General features: G+C 35.4%; 1 protein-coding gene across 2 annotated transcripts; it reads right to left on the bottom strand.

Annotated features, from left to right (window-relative positions):
- Positions 1-1,851: 1,851 nt before the first annotated feature.
- LOC124822698 (Ubiquitin-like superfamily protein) lies at positions 1,852-18,831 on the bottom strand. 2 transcript variants are annotated; one of them, XM_088105227.1, is made up of 17 exons: positions 18,625-18,831; positions 14,950-15,094; positions 14,392-14,509; positions 13,612-13,692; positions 12,800-12,927; positions 12,645-12,713; positions 12,318-12,479; positions 12,124-12,193; positions 11,860-12,035; positions 11,545-11,709; positions 11,390-11,461; positions 11,184-11,313; positions 10,692-11,090; positions 9,075-9,463; positions 8,635-8,709; positions 2,246-2,308; positions 1,852-2,095 (listed from the first exon to the last, which is right to left on the bottom strand). In XM_088105227.1, exons 2-16 carry the CDS (start codon positions 15,070-15,072, stop codon positions 2,276-2,278), a joined length of 2,190 nt encoding a protein of 729 aa, XP_087961353.1. In that variant the 5' UTR covers positions 15,073-15,094; positions 18,625-18,831; the 3' UTR covers positions 1,852-2,095; positions 2,246-2,275. The 2 variants fall into 2 exon arrangements, with proteins under 2 accessions (XP_087961353.1, XP_087961352.1); XM_088105226.1 differs by having other exon boundaries at positions 9,075-9,466; positions 18,625-18,830.
- Between the last annotated feature and the right edge of the window lie 225 nt (positions 18,832-19,056).

The raw sequence follows: 19,056 nt of genomic DNA, 5'->3' as shown, positions 1-19,056 counted from the left end.
TAAACACTAATTAAAAAGTTAATAAATTAAACTTACTGCGTTCTAAATTTTAAATCAATGGTGAAATTAGTTTTTATATGTGTAAACTTAGGTATAAAAATTCAAATCCGTAAATTATGAGTTACTACTAGTATTTTTGTATTTCTGTATACACATAACTTAATTAGTTAGGTTTTGCTAGTTAGGACGATAATATAATCACATAAAAATAAACTCTAAACCCTAACAAGAACAAGAACATAAAATAAGTGAGTTTGGTTTCATGAAAATGGCTTTTATTCATATCACTACATATTTTTTCACGGCTGGTAACTATTATTTGAAACTAGAATTTATTAATTTTGTTTAAATAATTATCTATATTATTATATAAAAAGGTTGTCATTTTTTATATACATATATATTTTTTTAATTTTACTCTGTAAAATAAATTAATTTTAAACTAAAATAACTACTTTATCAAATTTACCTTTCAAGTGATTTTTAAATTTAATTATTTATTTTTATTTCACTTTTTTTTAAAATTTTAATATTTTTGAAATTAAAATACTTATTTGTAAACAAAAGTATCTACAAAATAAATAAAAACTATTTATCATAAAAATTATTTATATGTACTTTTATAATTATAATAATAATTTAACTTTGTTTATGATAAAAATAAATAAATATACATACATATAAATGTTTCCACTAGTAATAATTTTGAAAATGAATGTTATATCATGACGGTGGTATACAAATTGTAATGAGTAAGATGTTTATAGTGTATAAATAATAAAAATATTATTTAAAAAAATCACTTAATTGAAAATCAATTATTAAGCCATCCAGCCACAATCATATTACGTTACGAGCATAATCATTTTATATTTTTTTTCTTAAATATAATGTCATAATTCTTAAAAACTTGTTAAATCTTAAAAAAAATATAAATAACAAATAATTCTTAAATTATGCTTTTTTTTCTTTTTATTTTTAGGTTTAATTATGCTTTGAGTTTTTGATAAATTTAAGAATTTTATTGAATCATTATAAAAATTGTGGTGTATTGTGTTTTTAAAATTATAAAAATTTTGAATTATGTTCTTTTATATGACGTGACATTAAAGATTTACGATATTTGCATTTTTAAAATCAAAACGTTTATTACATGTACGAAACATATATTCAGAATTATTATGCAAAATCGTGTTATTATGAAGGGCGTTTCGTTACAATAAATCCAGATTTGACAAATTTGAGTTTGGAAGATGACCCCAAATCGCTAACATTCATCGCAGTATTGCAAAAGGAAAAATAATTAAATTAAAATAACAAAACATACAAATTTTCTCTAAAATTCTTAAAGTAAAAAAATTATACAAGTAATTTTACAAATAATGAATATCCATAAACTTAATCCCTATTGACTTGTGTCAAACAAATGTAAATCCTAATTTAAAGAACTATTAATAATTAGAAAATAACTTCACATTATTTCTAATTCTTCTATTATTATTTTTTTACTTTAACAACCAGATTAAAGAAAGAATAACATTATAACTATAAATTGATGGTTTAATAAAAGAAATGTCCTACTTCAGGCAACTACTAAATTAAATAAAAGGAATACTGCAATATTAAGACATATTAAGACATACAGACCAATAGCAACAATTGGAAAAAGGTAACTAGAACGGCGATAGTATACCTGCATCTCAATTATTGCTTTCTTGAAATGAAAATTATTCCTAAAAATGGAGAAATGTTTGATTCAGTTCTTCAATAAAGACCTCTAGGACGCCAAATTTAATTTATAAGATGACTAATCTCAATTCTAATGTTGAATTCTATTACCAATTCCAAGCATAATAAACCGAACTTAGGGGAAGTTCAATTCCAATGCCAGTAACGTACAAGTTGTCACATAATTCGGAGAGCAGTCTTCTTAAAATTTGTCTACAGCATGAGAAAATGAAATCACGCTTCATATAAAAAACTAGGAATGAACTTAATACCATATTGACATCTTGAGTTTCACCCCAGATTCTGTTTCTCGTGATGGAAATCTTCCACGACCGCACACTGAACATTACCCTCTATTTCACTCCATCTGCATTAAGAAACCATGACATTATTAAAAATTGCAGTTGTAGTTGAAATTGTAACGAAAATTAATTCAAAACTTGCATTAGGATCATTTTGCAGAAATGTTATTAGATACTTAACGCCCATGTTTTCATTTAACGTCCATACAACTTACAGTGTGGGCAAATAAAAACATCAACCTTCATCAATCATTAATCTGTATAAAACAAGAGAAAAACTGTCGACAAGATTTTGTTCAGAAATTAATCCAGAGATCATAATTACCAGTAGATAAAATTCACTGCAGCTTATACTTCAATATCACACTTCAAAACTTGTAGAGACTCACCATGACAATAATGTCTTACAATGTCGACTTCATGTTTTATGAAACTTCACAGAATTAGTTTATAAAATGATGTTTACTCTCTCTTTTATATATAATTTGACTATATTTTTAGTCAATGTGGAACCTTTAACAATTTGCAATGGGGTCTTCATTAAAAGATAAACACAATCTATTCTGATGTTCAGATAAAGCATCTTTGATAGCTTATTGTCAGGCTGCGCTACAAATTAACCCAGGAAAAGAATATGTAAAAGAAACTAATTAGACAAAATAGAAAAGAGTAAATTTTTCATTTCCCTCCAATACTAGGAATACTATTTCGTATAACATTGGGGACAGGATTGCATTTAATGGGTCTCTATATGCTTCAAAAAGGAAGACATTTCATTAATCAAAACATATCTTTGAACCATTTAGGTGTTTGGATCTTGTGTTTACTGGGTTCGGTAACAATATCTTCTGCCATTGGGGAGTATTTGTCGTAAAAGTTGGTAACAGTATGAGTTGGCACAGTTGAAGTACTTGAGGATAGTGGAGGTGTATTTGCCCATTAACATTTTGCCTTGTATAGTGGTAGTGTAAAATTGATGGAGCTTGGTAAAGTGTTGGGGAACCGATGAGGAGATGGAGGTGAAGATGGGTCTAGAAAATTTTCTGGAGAGTGCATCCAGCACAAGATTTGTTTTTCCAAGTTCATAGAAAATCTAAAACTGAAATCCCCATACTTAAGAAGTTCAATTTTTATATTGAGTTTGAACTGCTTTAGTTAAAAGAGAATTACGACTCTTTCGGATTTGTACTTGGAAAGGGTGCCTTAAAAAATAGTCTCCATTTTTTTGACAAATTTGGTTACGGCATCAACCTCCCTAGAATATACAAAGGCTAATCGAATACGTGGACACATTTTTTGACGAAAGAAGGCCAAGGGAAGTCCATGTTGATCTAGAACTGAACTGATGGCAAAACTCAAGGCATCAGTTTCAAACACAATGGTTTAGAAAAATTAGGTAGTGTTAGTGAAGGTAATTTGGCCATTTGATTCTATAACTCTTCAAATGCTTGTGGATGGTCCATATAATTTAGCTTGAACAAAGGCGATTGGTGAAGGGAGAGGCGTAATGGGAAACAAAAAGACAGTATAAATCAGTGAGGCAAGGGAAGTCTCTGAATGCCATAAGTGTGTGGCTCCAACCATTGGAGTATATAGCTTGAACTTTGTCTTGATCCGAGGATACACTTGCAGATGCAATGATGTGTGCTTAGTGCACTGAATTGATGCAAAATTGTACTTGAAGAACCTCACAAAAAAATTGATTACAGGATAATAACTTTAAAACTAAGTGTAAGTGTATGACATGAAAGAGATAATCAGGACTGTAATGTAGTGTGTGTGTGTATAAAAACAGGAGTAATTGGTATAAATGTGGCCTGAGTAAATCACTCATGGCTGATTGAAAAGAGAAAGGCTATTTCTGAGGCCAAATGGCATTACCAAAAATTTGTAATGGTCACCCGATGTGTGAAAGGTTGTTATGTCTGTCTTCAGGAAATACTTGGATTTGGTGAAGTCCCGAGTGTAAATCAAACTCAGAAAAAATTGTAACAGCATATAACTCAACCAGGAGTTCATCAATAGTATAAGAGAAAGAGTTGGTGCTACCTGTAACAATGTCTTCATTAACATATCGCGGATGATGTAGGAGATGATATCTCTCTGGAAGTGTGGGTGATAATGGGGATGCTTTGGTGTAAGGCCTTGTAGCAGGAAAAAAACTAAATCGTGAGTGGTTATGAGAGATTGAACTTGAGATGGGAATTATATGAAGTTTGGTTCGTGATGTATGGGAGGGAGTGGAATATTGGAGGGTGAGGGTGTTATGGGAGTAATGTGTAGAGATTGAATCGTGAGGACGTGAAGTGAGGAAATAAATTTGTTACGAAGGAGGTGGCACAACCGACGGAAAGAGATTGGTGGATGTTTGGAAGGTGAGTCATCTTGGAGGGTAAAAATAGTATTGGAATGGGTGAGGGAGATGTTGGGTATAGCAAAACTGGCAGTAAAGTGGAGTGATTGTGTAGCCAATCAATAAGCAATACGACATCAACACCCTCAATGGGTATTAAGTAAAATGGCATTTGCAAGTGACAAGAAGGTTGTCAATGGGCCCTATCTGGGTAGTATTTGTAGAGAATGTTGGCCAGCAAGTTCTCCCGAGGAGTGTTGTAAGTGTAATAGAGGTTGGGGGAGTTTGGGGTTTAGGGACCAAAGGGGAAGACACATCATCAATGTCATCGATGTCAAAAGATTCATCGTCAATTAAAATAAAAAATCGGGAGTGGGTGCACTTGTGAGTTGGGTAAATTTTTCATGACAATTGTAGCATAAGTAGTGCTCAACATTCTTGCTATTAGAATGCTAATGGTAGGGGTGTGGGAGTTAGTGTTGTGGGCAGGCTTAGAATCTTTAATTTTGGCCTCAATTAGTTTTGCTAATCTAATGGCTTTTGGATAGCAAGTTCATGGCGCATTTCGGGGATTAAACCAGAAATGAAACAATTTAGAATGACCTCTATGGGTAGACCTAGTACTCTATTGCATATCTTTTCAAAGAGGAGGGGACAAAGTGAAGTCACAGTGTATGGTTGAGTGAAGGATGACCAAGTAGTGAATTGAGAGTTATGGTGCATCCATTTATACCAACTAAAGACATCACCTTTCCATATGAATAGGCCATGTTAAGGCTCTGGTCTAGGGAGATCAGATAGAAGGAAAAAAAAAACTATTATGTTTGAACAAGTTGATCAAGGGGTTCTAGACCATCAGAGTAGGCTAGTTGAAATTTGGGACGGTAGAAGAAACATGGAGGTTGAGGAAAGGAAGAAAAGGGAAGGGTTGTAGGAACAACAATCGGTGGTTGTTGAGGGTGTTGAGGATATAGATGAAGTAGGGGAGTGTGTAAGGGGAATAGCTGTTGTGGTCAAGTGGAGATGTGTGTGTGTGTGTGTGTGTTGTTTGGGGGATGGAAGGGAGCAAAGTTTTGGAAAGCCTGAAGAAGTAATGCATGACAAAGGTGGATTAGTGGTGACCGTAAGAACATATAGAGAGGGAGGTAAAGTTGTTGTGGTTGAGGTGAGGGTGTCATGTTTGGAGGTGATTGGCTGGTTAAAGTATGGATACAAGCAGTAAAACCTAGTGTAGGAGATTCTTAAGTTGATAGAAAAGTTTCATGAGAGTTGGCAATGGTGTGGAAAGATAGTTGGAGTAGTTGATGACAGCTGCCTTGAGCTTCCATGTGGGGGACTGCATGGCTTACAAAAGGTCATGGATGCTTTTTAGGGATTGATCTCCTTGGTGGATGGGACGGAAGCAACAAAAATGTTAAGCAGCACTACAAATTAACCTATGAAAGGAATACGCATAAGAAAAGTAAAGAAGACAAAAAATGTAAAGGGTAGATATTTCATTTCCTTCAAACTGTAGGAACTATCGTACATATGGCATAATGAGCCTCTCTAGGCCAGTATCTAATTAATTAAAAACAGTCTTTGAATAATTTAGGTACTTGGGCCTTACATTTATTGGGCTCAGTAACACTTATTCTAGATCATATCAGGTTGGGCCTGACAAGACAATCAAAAACTTTTTCCTCCCCTGAAAACCATACTGGGGATGATCCAACAGGATCCCACATGGACTGAGAATGGCAGACTCCCTGGGACATCCTTAGAAAGAAAGAGATTCAGATATCAGGTTTGCACTCACACTCCCTATTATACAACCTCTAATACTGAAGCTTTCACCCACTTAAGGGTTGGAATGCCTTTGAATTTTGTAACGCTATGAAAGATTATCAAACCCAATAAGCTTAATCATTGTGGTTTAGAAAATCTCTTGTACAAATCCACTCTGTATGCATTTAAACATGTTCATTTCTGATAGACCCCCAGAATTAAGAAGTACAAGACAGTTCTTGTATGTTTATTATGAATCAATCTGCCCTACCAATGTAGTAGAAACAGGTAATAACAATGTACAAAGCACCAAGGTCTTTCGAGAGGACCTTTCTCTCCTAACTCCCTTCCCTCCTAACAATCAAAACTCTCCAGAAAACTAAAAACAACCTAATCACAGACTACATATATAATAGTCTCTGTTAGGCCTGTTACAACAACAGGAGATTATAACTACCTCCTTATTTATTTCTCCTAGTATAAATTCTACCACTGAACCTATCAATACCCCACCCTAGGAGTTTCACCTTGTCCTCAAGGTGAAAGTCTTGGAAGTCTTAGTTGATAGCCGCAGCAGACTCCCCACTATTCTCCATCTCAGGAAGTTGTTTCCATTTGAGCAAAACTTCCAATTCACCTTATGCATTCACACGAGTGTCAAGCACTGCTTTCACTGCTGATTTAAGCAAGGAAACATGAAAAACTAGATGAATGCGGCTGAGTTCTGGTAGAAGCAACTTATAAGCAACTTGGCCAATACGTTCTACAACCTGATAAGGTTCATAATAGCAAGGACTTAATTTTTCATTAAATTTCTCGCTAAAGATTTGAACCGATATTGTTGAATCTTGAGAAACACCCAATCTCCTTCTTGATAAACCACATTTCTCCTGTGTTTATTAGCTTGAAGCCTATTCTGCTCTTGTGCCTTGCACAAATTATCTTTCAACGATTTTGAAATTGCATCCCTTGCTTCGTGCACCTGATTTACACTTTCCACCTTAGCTGGAATGGTTGTGCCTTTCAAAATGAGCGGTGGATCACATCCATATAGAGCCTTGAATGGTGTCATCTTAGAAGAGGCACTATAGTTGGTGTTGAACCAAAACTCAGCCCAAGGTAGCCAAGTGGGCCATTGTTTAGGTTGAGTTCCTGTCATGCATCTTAAATATGTTTCAAGATAGCAATTCCCAACTTCGGTCAGACCATCTGATTGTGGGTGATATGCACTGCTATACTTCAACTTAGTCCCTTCTTGTTTAAAAAGTTCTTTCCAAAATTGGCTGAGAAATAACTGGTCTCTATCTGAAACTATTGAAGAGGGAAACCCATGTAATCTTACCACCTCATTCAATAAAAGCTGAGCCACCTCTTGTGCTGAGTAGGGATGTGATAAAGCAAAAAAGTGAGCATACTTGGTAAATCTGTCTACTTCTACAAAAGTGGTGTCTTTTCCTTTTGCTTTGGGGAGTCTGCCTATGAAATCATCGAGATGTCAGACCAAACTTGTTGCATACGCTCATGTTCATTCTCCTCTCTATCTCTGTCGCACATGGATTCTTGAAACATGTGTTCCAACGCCTCTGGTCTTGCTTCCATTTTGGTGCTAACCATAAGCCTCGTACACCACTACCCTAAGGACCAAGAAAGTAGCTCTGAATACCCGTTGATAAACCCCTCAGAATTACAGAAGTACAAAACAGTTCTTGTATGTTTATTATGAATCAATTTTCCCTACCAGTGTAGTAGAAACAGGTAACAACAATGTACAAAGAACCAAAGTCTTTCAAGAGGACCTTTCTCTCCTAACTCATTCCCTCCTAACAATCAAAACTCTCCAAAAAACTAAACAACCTAATCACAGACTACATATATAATAGTCTGTTAGGCCTGTTACAACAAAAGGAGGTTATAACTACCTCCTTATTTGTTTCTCCTAGTATAAACTCTATCACTAAACCTATCAATTTCATAACGCAATACAAATACATAGAATGTTCTGATAACTAGAAAATTTCATAGGCATAATTATAAGTTAACATACCTAAAAGGAATACGTAGGAGAGGAAGTAAGAGTGATATTTACTAACAAAAAGGTGGCAGTAGAATCACACCTAGGATGATATAGGCATGTGAAAACAAAACCAATAGAAATCTTCATTAGAAGAGCTCATCAAATGACATGATAGCCAAATAATTAGAGGCAGGGGTAGATCAGTAATGACTCTTCAATTGAAACCATTAGAAAGTATATATAATTAAATGGCCTCTTTAAAGAATTCTTTACAACAAAAACAAACGGGTATCCTTAGACTCATGTACCTGACCCAATGAATAGGCTTTTGGTAGTATTATTGTCATTTATTAACAGATCTAATTCTACGCACATGCAGTCCATCCTAGAACTGGGATGCTAATCCAAACTGAGGTTTTAAATAAATAGTGCACAGGAACACTTTAAAAACTCAAAAGTAAAACAGAGACCTTTTGACGTTTTGGATTTGGGGGGCTTGAGTCAGAATCACTCGGTCTGCGTGATGTCCCGACATCAGTTTCAACCTGCATGCACATAGGCTGATCAGTTTATTTTCTCTTTTTTCATAGAAGACGCAGTTACAATACTCAATTTTCACTTGACATAATCTGGTTGAACAAGGCAAGAAAAAATATTAAGAAAAGTCTCCTGAATTTTTTGCTATATTACATCTGTTCAGCAACCTTGGAGAAAGTGACACCCAGAGGGGTTTGAGTAAAGGATAAAAAAGTTGGAATCTTTCAAATATGATATTCCCTACGTGTGTCAAAAGTCAAGAAGCACTCACAATGTGCGAGAGAGGTTTTGGTAGTTGATGTTGACCAAATAACAAATGTAATCAAGCAAATAAAAAATAGAATAAGGAAAGCAAACAATTAAGTCTGCACACCTGGGTTGAAGAAGCTTGAGCCATATGATCTTCTGAAGGATTTCCCTCTGACCCTACTTGTTGAGATATGACTGGCATGATTTCACGGAGCATATTTGACAAAAATATTCCTTCTTCACTGGCATTAGGTTGTGCTTCGGGGACTTGGGCAGCCCCCCTTGATGTTGCAGCATGATCTGAGTCAGAACCTGGAGTTATTCCTTGTACACTTGAATCTTCCACATGAATTTCTCCACCAGGAAAGAGTGACCTTAATAACTGAAGTACACTGCTTGGTATTTGTCGCTCAGGTTCTTGGTTGTTTTGGGGTCCACTGGCAGCCAGAATATTGATATTTACAACACGAGAATTAGATGGCTCCGGTCTTGTGCTTTGAGTTGATAAGGATCCTACTACAACAAAGTTCAATGGCAAATTAACTAAAATCAAATTTATCCCTCAGATCCTTAAAGTATATATCAGATAATTTTATAACCGGCAAAATAGGTAAACCATGAGTTATATAAACAAAGGTAGTGACTTTAGAAGGTTTGTAGAAGTAAAAGAAGGAAGTAGCAATACATCTTCCTCGCCAAAATGAATCAAGCCTATTGAATTCAATAAAATGCTTAGAAAGCAAGTTTAATCAATCATTCAATCGTAAGAATAATATGGAAGATATCTTTAGTTCATAGCTATTAGGAAGAATGTCATATCCGGGATACGGTAAATTTAGACAATTAATTAGTTAAACCCACTAAATTACTGAAAATATCAGTCATCTCTCTTAGGGGAAACGAAAGGAACATTGTCATCAAGTGTTTAGGAAAGAATAAATTAGCACTTGAAATGCTTTCTATCTCATGATATTCCTAGATATCATAGTGCCGATGAGGATATTAAAGTCTTTAAACTTTATAGGAAATATAAAGTAGTCTGGTTTTGCTTATTACTATTTTACTTATATTATTTCTTTCCAACTTATTTTGTTAACAATTATAGAAACTCTAGGTAAGAGAGAAATATTGAGCTGAAATTGTATGTTTCAGCAGGGATGCTTTATAAATATTGACAAAAACGAATCAATATAATGAATAGAAAAGATTTGATATCCTCTAATAATGGGAATAAATAAATAAAAAGGTTCCTAATAATACATAAATAATCTAGATACACTTATTTAGAATGAACCCCTATTTCTATAATTACAACGATATTTCTCATTATATAGTATCAATTTCTTATTTTTATAATTATAACACTTTCCCTCAAGCTGAGCATATAGGTAGTATGTGCCCAGCTTGCTACAAAAGTCATCAATCTTTGGTCTTCCCAGAGTCTTGATGAAAATGTTAGTCAACTATTCATTAGAGGTAACAATATTGCAGTGATGTCTGCAAACTCCAGTTTTCTCTTATGAAATGACAATCCAAAGTCAACAATAAGGGATGGGAGGGTTGGGTAGTACCTCTATCGAGCACTACGTCTTCAATCAAAATAAGTAAGCATTGATTATTTTAACAAACTATAAAAAAGTAGTTTTGGATCACGTACTCTGCAATCAAATATAATCTGAAATCATCTTGTAACATGAAGCAATCAGCGGTTTCAGATATTGAAAGATAATTGTTAAATTACCATTCCTTGTAGAATCATCTGTGCTTTGCCTTTCCAACATGGAATCAGTAGTTGATGGCACTGCAGCATGATGCTGACTTGAATGTTGAGATCTCTGTTCACTATTTACATGTCCAGAAGACGACACATGTTGAAATCTCCCAAGAATTGGATAGTAAAGACCTAGAGAATTACCAGATGATTCTGAAGGCGGACGGACCACGGGACCCGGTACTGCTGCTGCAACCATGGTTCTAATAGGCACTAACCTTACTCCTGGTTCCCCAGAAAAAGAAGCATCTGGACGCCTGGAGGTTGCCTGATTAACAGGATTTTCACCTGGATTTCTTTGTACTGAGGCAGGTTGTGTATCATTGCGTTCTTCTTGATTGGTGGTATTGGATGATGTTGATGAGGTACCTAATAATAGAAATGATGCTACATGTAAGTTAAAAACATAATGCAAAGCAACAGAACGTAGTAAACTAAAAAATATATATATATATACTGTACCTCGTCGTATCTGTATATCTATACGCCTAGGGAAAAAGCTTGAACCAAGTCCACTACCTAAACTTGAGCTAGACTGTGCAGCTCCAACAGGAACAGCGCCAAAGCTTGTTCCAGGTTGAAAAGGAAGGGGCTGGAACCATGCAAGTCAATAAGCAAAAGCAGTACAGTTGTCATGACAAGAACGATAGATAGAAAGACAAAAGTACCTGAACCATGATATGGTTAGGACCATTTGGGGATATAAAGACTGCAGGCCCTCCATTAACTACAGCTTCAGACTGCAGACAAAGTTAATTAGTACTTAGAACCACAAACCTAACAATTGACTAACAAGATACCAACGGTGGGAAACCATGCCTACCGATGTTTGACCCAAACGCAGTGTCATGGTTGTGCGACCAAGCTCGAGTAAAAATGCACCAAGGTTATAAAACAAAACTCCAGTCCTCAAAGCCCTAGACTGAATGCTTGACCGCAACAATGGATCAGTTACATCCGCTTGATTCTCCATCTGCCTTGATATTTGCTGTGGAAGTATATAATGAACATGGCAATTTTATCTTTAGCAGAATAAAGAAAATAGTTATATAACACCACATGCCTATTTGTTAACAGTGCAGGAAGAAAGTCATCGCAAACATAGAAGAAAAATCTAATAGGATGTTTTAAAACTCACAAGTAGGCATTCGCCTGCTTGTTCAACAATCATTCGTCTGGTAGAAAGCAGAACCTCTGCCAACAATGTCGGAGATGAAAACCCTTCTAGAACTGAACCCGAACGTGAAGAAACAGGTCTAGTTTCTATATTCCTTTGAGCCTCGTCTGCTTGGGCAATATTCCCCCCTTCTCTCACTGCAAGTAAAATGTGTCATTCTCAAAGAACAATTATGCAGCAGAAGCCAGTGAAGGATAACTATTAGATTCAACATGGCATGCTTACCAATTGCATCAAATTCATTGCTTATGTGACTTAAATATTGGGACAAAGTTGTTAAAGAATCAGGAATGACCTACAAAGTCATTTAAGAAATAAATTGTTTGATATCTTGTCAACGAGAGAGGAAAATACTCAAAATGTCAAATATAAAAGAATATGTACACCTGAAAGAAATTAAATAAATATTTAGCACATACAGGAGGCTGCAAAGACCCTAGAGATACTGTAGCTGGAGCTCCAAAGGCATTACGTGATCTATCAGACAAAACCCGAAAACCCGATTGTTCGGGTTGAGGATGAGATGAATCAAATATCCCACTAGAGCCTGAAATTCTCCCAGAGCCTTGGGAATCATGCTCCTTCATTCAATCCAATATGTCCAGTTGTCAAGGAAAGTGTTTCAGATGAATATTCACATAAAAAGACAAGCAAATACCATTTTTTATTGGTCACACGTCATAAGTTCATTATACCACTCCAATACCCAATGGAAAGAGAATTAATATACGGAAAGTTGAATTTACCCTGACGTCAATCCCTTCACCATTCGCAAAATTTTGAAGTCCAATGGATCCTAGAACTGCAGAAACGATCTGCACAGGAATGAGATCAAAATTAAATTTTCAACCAAAAGAGAAAACCCTAAATGTGTCCCCTATTGTTCAAATTTTAATTATACCCTATTGATTTCAGGTGGAACTCCGTCTCCCTGAAAAGGCACATTGAAAGTCTCAATAAAAACACCAGGGGCTACTTGACTACTGTGACTGAGGCCTGTCAGGCTTGAGCTTGAATTCGGTTCAGTCACTACAAAATGGAGGTAAGTATGGAAGTCAGTATACCTTATCTCCTTTTATTAAAGGTGAGAATGAAGGTAACCCAGAAGACAAGATCAACTAGAAAACTCCTCACCCAGTTCCCCACCCCTTTAAGAAACAACCTTTCAAGAAAAAAAAATAATAGTGACAATTTGCCAGTGCCCAAATGGAAAATTATCAAACAAGATGACCACTTCTTGAATTTCTTCTTACACAAATGAGGCATGCTCTTGGAAAATATTTTCCAACGCAATTAGGTAAAAATTTTGTAAAACTAAACTAATTACCTAGTTTAATTCTTGCAGGTGCACCAGATAAATGGCACTATTATGGTGTGTTTTGATCATCTTACCTGATTCTCCGGGCAAAAAGAAATTAAAAAGTCGAAAACCTACTTTGTCTACTGGTTGAATTAATTACAATTCATGTTTCTCCCAGACAAGCTTTTAATTAGGTGTAAAATGGAAACAAACAAACAAGTTTCAAGCTATAACAATATCTTCTTTGCAAGAAAGACCGAGTATATTTTATTTCACCAATTTTCTACTTAAAGAGAAGATTTGCTACAACAAGAAATACGAAACCTTCACTATAAATCCTACTAAACTAGAGCACATAACTTTCACATCAATTACAACAGCAAATGATAATACTGTACATAATCACGTCAAACCTGAATGATTGGGCAGACTTCCTGGTGGTGGTAGGTCAGGTTGCCTCGCAACCAGATGCAAGGTGTGACCATCTTCAACATCTACTTGTGTTAAGGAGGAAACCCATTTTGAATGAAAAAATAGTGATGCAGTTACAGCACCAAAACTTCTTTGACACGACAGCATGGCTTTTGTGTCTAAAAAAATCATCCACAAGAGTGCTTCTTTGTTTTTGTTCATAACATTAATTACTGAGATAATATTAATATATTTGGACAACAAACAAATTATAACATGGGTGGATGGGCCTATATTTCAACTTCAGACTTTTCTGTAAAGGTTCGAGTAATTTGGCACAAAAGCCAAAAGTCACCACTCAATGGAAAATTTTATTGTGATGGCAGTGTCTCCTCTTAGCAATCTGACTTTTATGTGCTGCAGCCTTTTTGCCTCAAAATCTAAACTCTTGACGAAATTATTGATCACAATACTGACTACTACACTTAAACAGTACGGATCATATGTTTTACAAACACACAAAAAATTTTATCACTGAGGATTAAAAAATTACTACAGAAGCTAAGGACACAGCCCCTTTTCTGGACAAGTAAAAGGAACACAAGCTTAACACAAAAATAAAGGAAACACCATATTATATTATATCATTTTGTATTTCTGAAATCCAAGTCTTCTCTCCATAACTAACAACTACTTAAGGGCAAGATAGCATCTCTTTAAATGCTACATTGGCTTCCTTTGTGAGTCTTTCAACACAGTGGAAAGACAAAGAAACAGGATACGATACGCAGACAGGAGCTGATCATCCTTCAGAACTTTTCCTTGGCAAATTAGGCGTTGCCTTTCAGATAATACTCCAGTTACAGAAGCAATCTGTTCTTTCAGGGCAGGGACTGGCATCTGCAGGACAGGGAATATTGTTGTAGGAAAAGGACAATTAGAAACAGATCTTCAAGCAAGTTGTCAGGTAATTCAAAGAGGCAGCCTTATGATTATATATCTTAAACAGTGTTGCGTTAAAAACCAAACATATTAGAAAAAAAGTGGTTTTATTGACAATTCATTCAGGAACTTTTTCAGAAGCTACTCCTTCCGCTTTGGAGAATATTTATAGTTTTTTTTTCCTGTTTTGAAAAGCCTATTAAACTATTATAATTTATTAAATTTTTTCATAAAAGATTTTTTTCTTGTAATAAAACAAACAGCCTTGATTCTTTTTATCAATTATCATGTTTCTACAGCAAGGCAGTGCACAAAGCAAGATTTACAAACAGAAACAGAATGTCTTCACAAGAAATTCAAAAAACAAGTCAAGAAAGATTATACAGTCAAAGAAACACCTGTTTATCCACTCTGAGGGTGTACGTTTGAGAATCCAATGTTTTAATCTTTATTTCGATAGTGGTTTCTGAACTTTCAGTACTGGTATTGATTGGAATCTTTTCAGTGCTATTACTTCCCATTCTCTGCGTACCACGTAATACTCTATAAAATGAAAATATAATAAAAGCCATAAAAAGGTCTGCCAATATTTCTTTCTTCGTCCAAGATATATGATTATCGAGAAAATCATGTGAAACCTATAAAACAATACAAAATAGAAAGAAATGTACACTGTCATAGTGGGAAAAACAAAAACACATTCAATACTCCAGCTGGCTCCCACAACTATAAATGGGAGTTGTGTTGTAACCCAGAAAAAATGGGACTACATCAACCCCACTAGGTTGGAAAGAGAAGACCACCCAGAGGAAAGAATAGACAAACCAGACTATGATACATTGACGCATAAGAAAAATTAGACAAACCAATAAAAAATACAAAGTGGAAAGATGTGTACACTGCCGTATTTGGAAAAGAAAAAACACCATTAACACTAAAGCTGGCTTGCTAACTGCCTGGGTAAAAATCTTATCACAAGACACCAATGATATGGAGAACCAGTCCAAAAGGTAATCAGATAAGAGGGGGAAGACTATTTATAAATAAATGCGAGTTGTATTGCAACCCAGTAAATGCGGAGCTGAGACTACTCCATCAACCCCATTAGGTTGGGAAGAGAAGACCATCCAGAAGAAAGGTTAGACAAACCAAGATACGATACATTGACAAATAAGATTGGATTGTGTTTGTTCAATGAGAAATCATAAACATTTTGAAATATATAGAAAGAGAGTCTATATTCATTAAGTAATTTATTAGATAATCGATAACAAAGAATCTTGAGAACTATAAGAAATTCATATCAGAACTACTGGAAAGTGCCCTTAAGGCCCTAACCAATTGAAGCAAACTTATAACAGAAGCACTTTTATAAGTATAACTATTAATCCTGAATAACATGGTATAACAGCTGACCACTACTGACTTTTGTATATCAACATACATATACATTCTCAATAATGATAAAAATTACTCTAAATTCACCACATTCATAATTAACAAAAAATAATTTCAAAGTGTCTTGAACAAAGCATGTATGGTTAATTCATTAATATCTGAGCTCATCAATTTACCCCCACCTATTTGAATAATCAGTGTCAATTTAAGACGAAGAACTAGTAAGAGACACGAATACAAGTAAATACCAACAAAAGTCATGGATATGAGGGCTATTATTGTTGTTGTCGTATGTACTCATTACTATTATTAGTTTATCAATACTACTATTCAGCTTATCATAATACTTTTATCCTTTAAATAATAAATAAATAAGAGAAGTCAAATGGAACTCATCTAATAACAGCAAACCAAAACCAAAAAATTAAAAAAGAACAATACATGTGGGCCCATTGACCCAATTGCCTTAGCACTAACCCTTCTGTTTACTGTACCAGTGTAACCCGAAGACCCTGGCATGTATGCATCTCCCCCCGTAAAAGATTCAATTGCCTTCTAAGGAGACAGAAGACAAAGATCACAGACAGAGAAGAAGGTGCAAGGGGCTGCAGCCACAAAACAATACTGGTTTCAGGGGCAAAGTTGAGCTTCTACACATCTTCTGTGTAACAATGTTATCAATAACAGAAGGCCAAAATTGAAGTAGATAAACACTCCATTGAAGCCTATGGCCACACAATAGCATGCCTCTCTTCACGAATTGCCTATGGCAGTTCGCAAAAATCTGCCATATCATAGCAGCCGTGTAACAAACATCATTGCAATGTAACACCTGCTCCAACTGTGATTTTGGCTAAGAAACACACTCCCTTGACCAGGAAAAATGTGATGGCCCTTAGAGGAGCGGCAGGGTGCAACACCAGCACAATTCTGCCAACTACTGTGTGTGACTGACTACTATGCCTAAAATCCATGCTGATAGGAGTGAATAAGAGCCAACACTATTCTGCATCTACAACCCAGCCCATATGGTCCAGTCCTTGCATCAACACAACAGCATAGCAGATGAAAGATGGAAAATCCCAGTAAACTGAGCTTAAAGCACAACTTCAAACTCAAGCTGAAGAAGAGTTAAGTAGGAACACTTTATCTTCACTCTAGAGCATGGGCAGTGTAATTCAAAAATACAGATCTAAAAAACAACTCATTCAGAGATGAGCTTTCTTAACTTTGCTAAAGTAAATACATCCAAAGCAAAAACTACATTGTTAGTTAAAACAAAGAAATTTGAATTATTTTCATAAATCATTTCCTCGTTGTTCTCTTGTATCAAACAGACAAATGCCATTGGCATTATGTAACAACGAAAGGTTATCAATTGCAGATGGTGGAATATAGCTGGAGGTCAAAACTTCTAGCATATAAACACGGCATTGCAAGCGGGCCTCCATTGACAAAATAATGATGGCGGAGGGTAAAAATAGCCTCATTATAACGGTTATTTGACAACATTAAAAGATCATTTTATGTAGTTATGATGTATATTAATACACTAAATATGTTTGAACAGCTAGCTTCAAACATGTAAGATTGCATGAAGAAATGGAAGGTATTGACTGCAGTGCAGCAGAGCAATCATAAAAGAAGCCTATTTGTAATAAAGAACAGAATGGTTGTCACAATGATAGAAGAGCTCTTGACCCAGAAGAATGTATAGCCTATTTTCAGAATATATTGATTTCAGAAAATATAGATGACATGGATAAATAAAACCTGTGCAGGAAGCCTATTGTTATACAGAACCAAGCAGCTCAAATTTCACTTTGTATGATTCGGCACTCTCTAAGAGATATGTAATTCTGGCTTAGTTACACCTTTACCATTACCTATATTCACAGGATTAATAAAAACACGGCATGCAACCCATCTAAATGTTTTGAAGCAATAAAAAATAATCGATAAAACAACAAGCAGAACCACAGCAATGAAACCAGCCACAAAAAAGAAATGCAAACCAAAAAAATCCCCTTTACGTAACAATACCTTCCTAGGTCAGACAGTTCAACTCGTTTCTTATCAGCACACATCAGTAAACTTACGAGCCACAATGTCACACACGCCAAACGAAAGACACCAGGCACATTCCCATCTCGCAAATAAAAATGTATATCCAAAAATTGAAAAAGTAAGAAAACACCGATTTCATATCAGGTATTCAGTTTGCAGATTGCCTTAAGATAGGGCAAAACAGGAACTACTTCATAGATATTGATTGGTTCTAGAGTATATCAAAACTTCACACACGACGATATCAAAATAATTAAGCAAACAGAGACACTGTAACAAAACGCGGATCGCCCAAACAATCCTATCACGAACAAAACAAATGCATGAACCTAATTTCACTCTCTTAGACAGATATAACGTTGTGTGAGGAGGCGTTCGGGGTGTAACTGAAAACCTAGTTGCGAATCGCAAATAATTGGACATAAACAGTTACCAAGAATTGGACAAGAAAAAGCTGTAACCCTAGGATGAGATGGTCACTGAGGGAATCGGAAACGGAAGAAACAGAAAACGGTGACTGTCATCGAAACCCGAAATCGGAGAAGAAAAGGAAACGAAAGAGAGAGTTGATGAGCGAAGAAAGGAGAGTGAATAAAGAATGAATCTACCTGAGAGCAGAAGGTTGAGGAGTGAGTGATGGAGTTGGGAAATTAGGGATTGAAGGGAGGGAGTGGGTGTTGCAGCCTTGGCGCTTTCACCGCTCTGTTTCGCACTCCACAAAGGATCTTTCACATGAATCAATGTAGAGTGCATGGAGTTGTATTCTGCAACCCGAAGCACTGGATTGTGACCAACCTTTTGGTATCGACTTGTCCTAAGGTAAATGAGTCGGTCGCCGCCGTTTTATTTTATTTTACTTTTCTTTCTTTTGAAGAAATGATATTATGTTTCAAATTTAGTAGATGTAAATCTGCGTTTCAAGATTATGTTATGTCTTGTCGAGTTTTAGCAGTTACGAAGTTAACGTATAGTTTTTTCATTTAAAGTTTATCATAATTAGTTTGGAAAAAATTAATTGACTATACTGATTATTAATTAAC

The sequence above is a fragment of the Vigna umbellata genome, chromosome 1 (assembly GCF_029865625.1).
Source record: "Vigna umbellata cultivar VRB3 chromosome 1, Vumbellata_1.0, whole genome shotgun sequence".
NCBI classification, from domain to species: domain Eukaryota; kingdom Viridiplantae; phylum Streptophyta; class Magnoliopsida; order Fabales; family Fabaceae; genus Vigna; species Vigna umbellata.
This window is presented reverse-complemented; position numbering and strand designations above follow the sequence as displayed.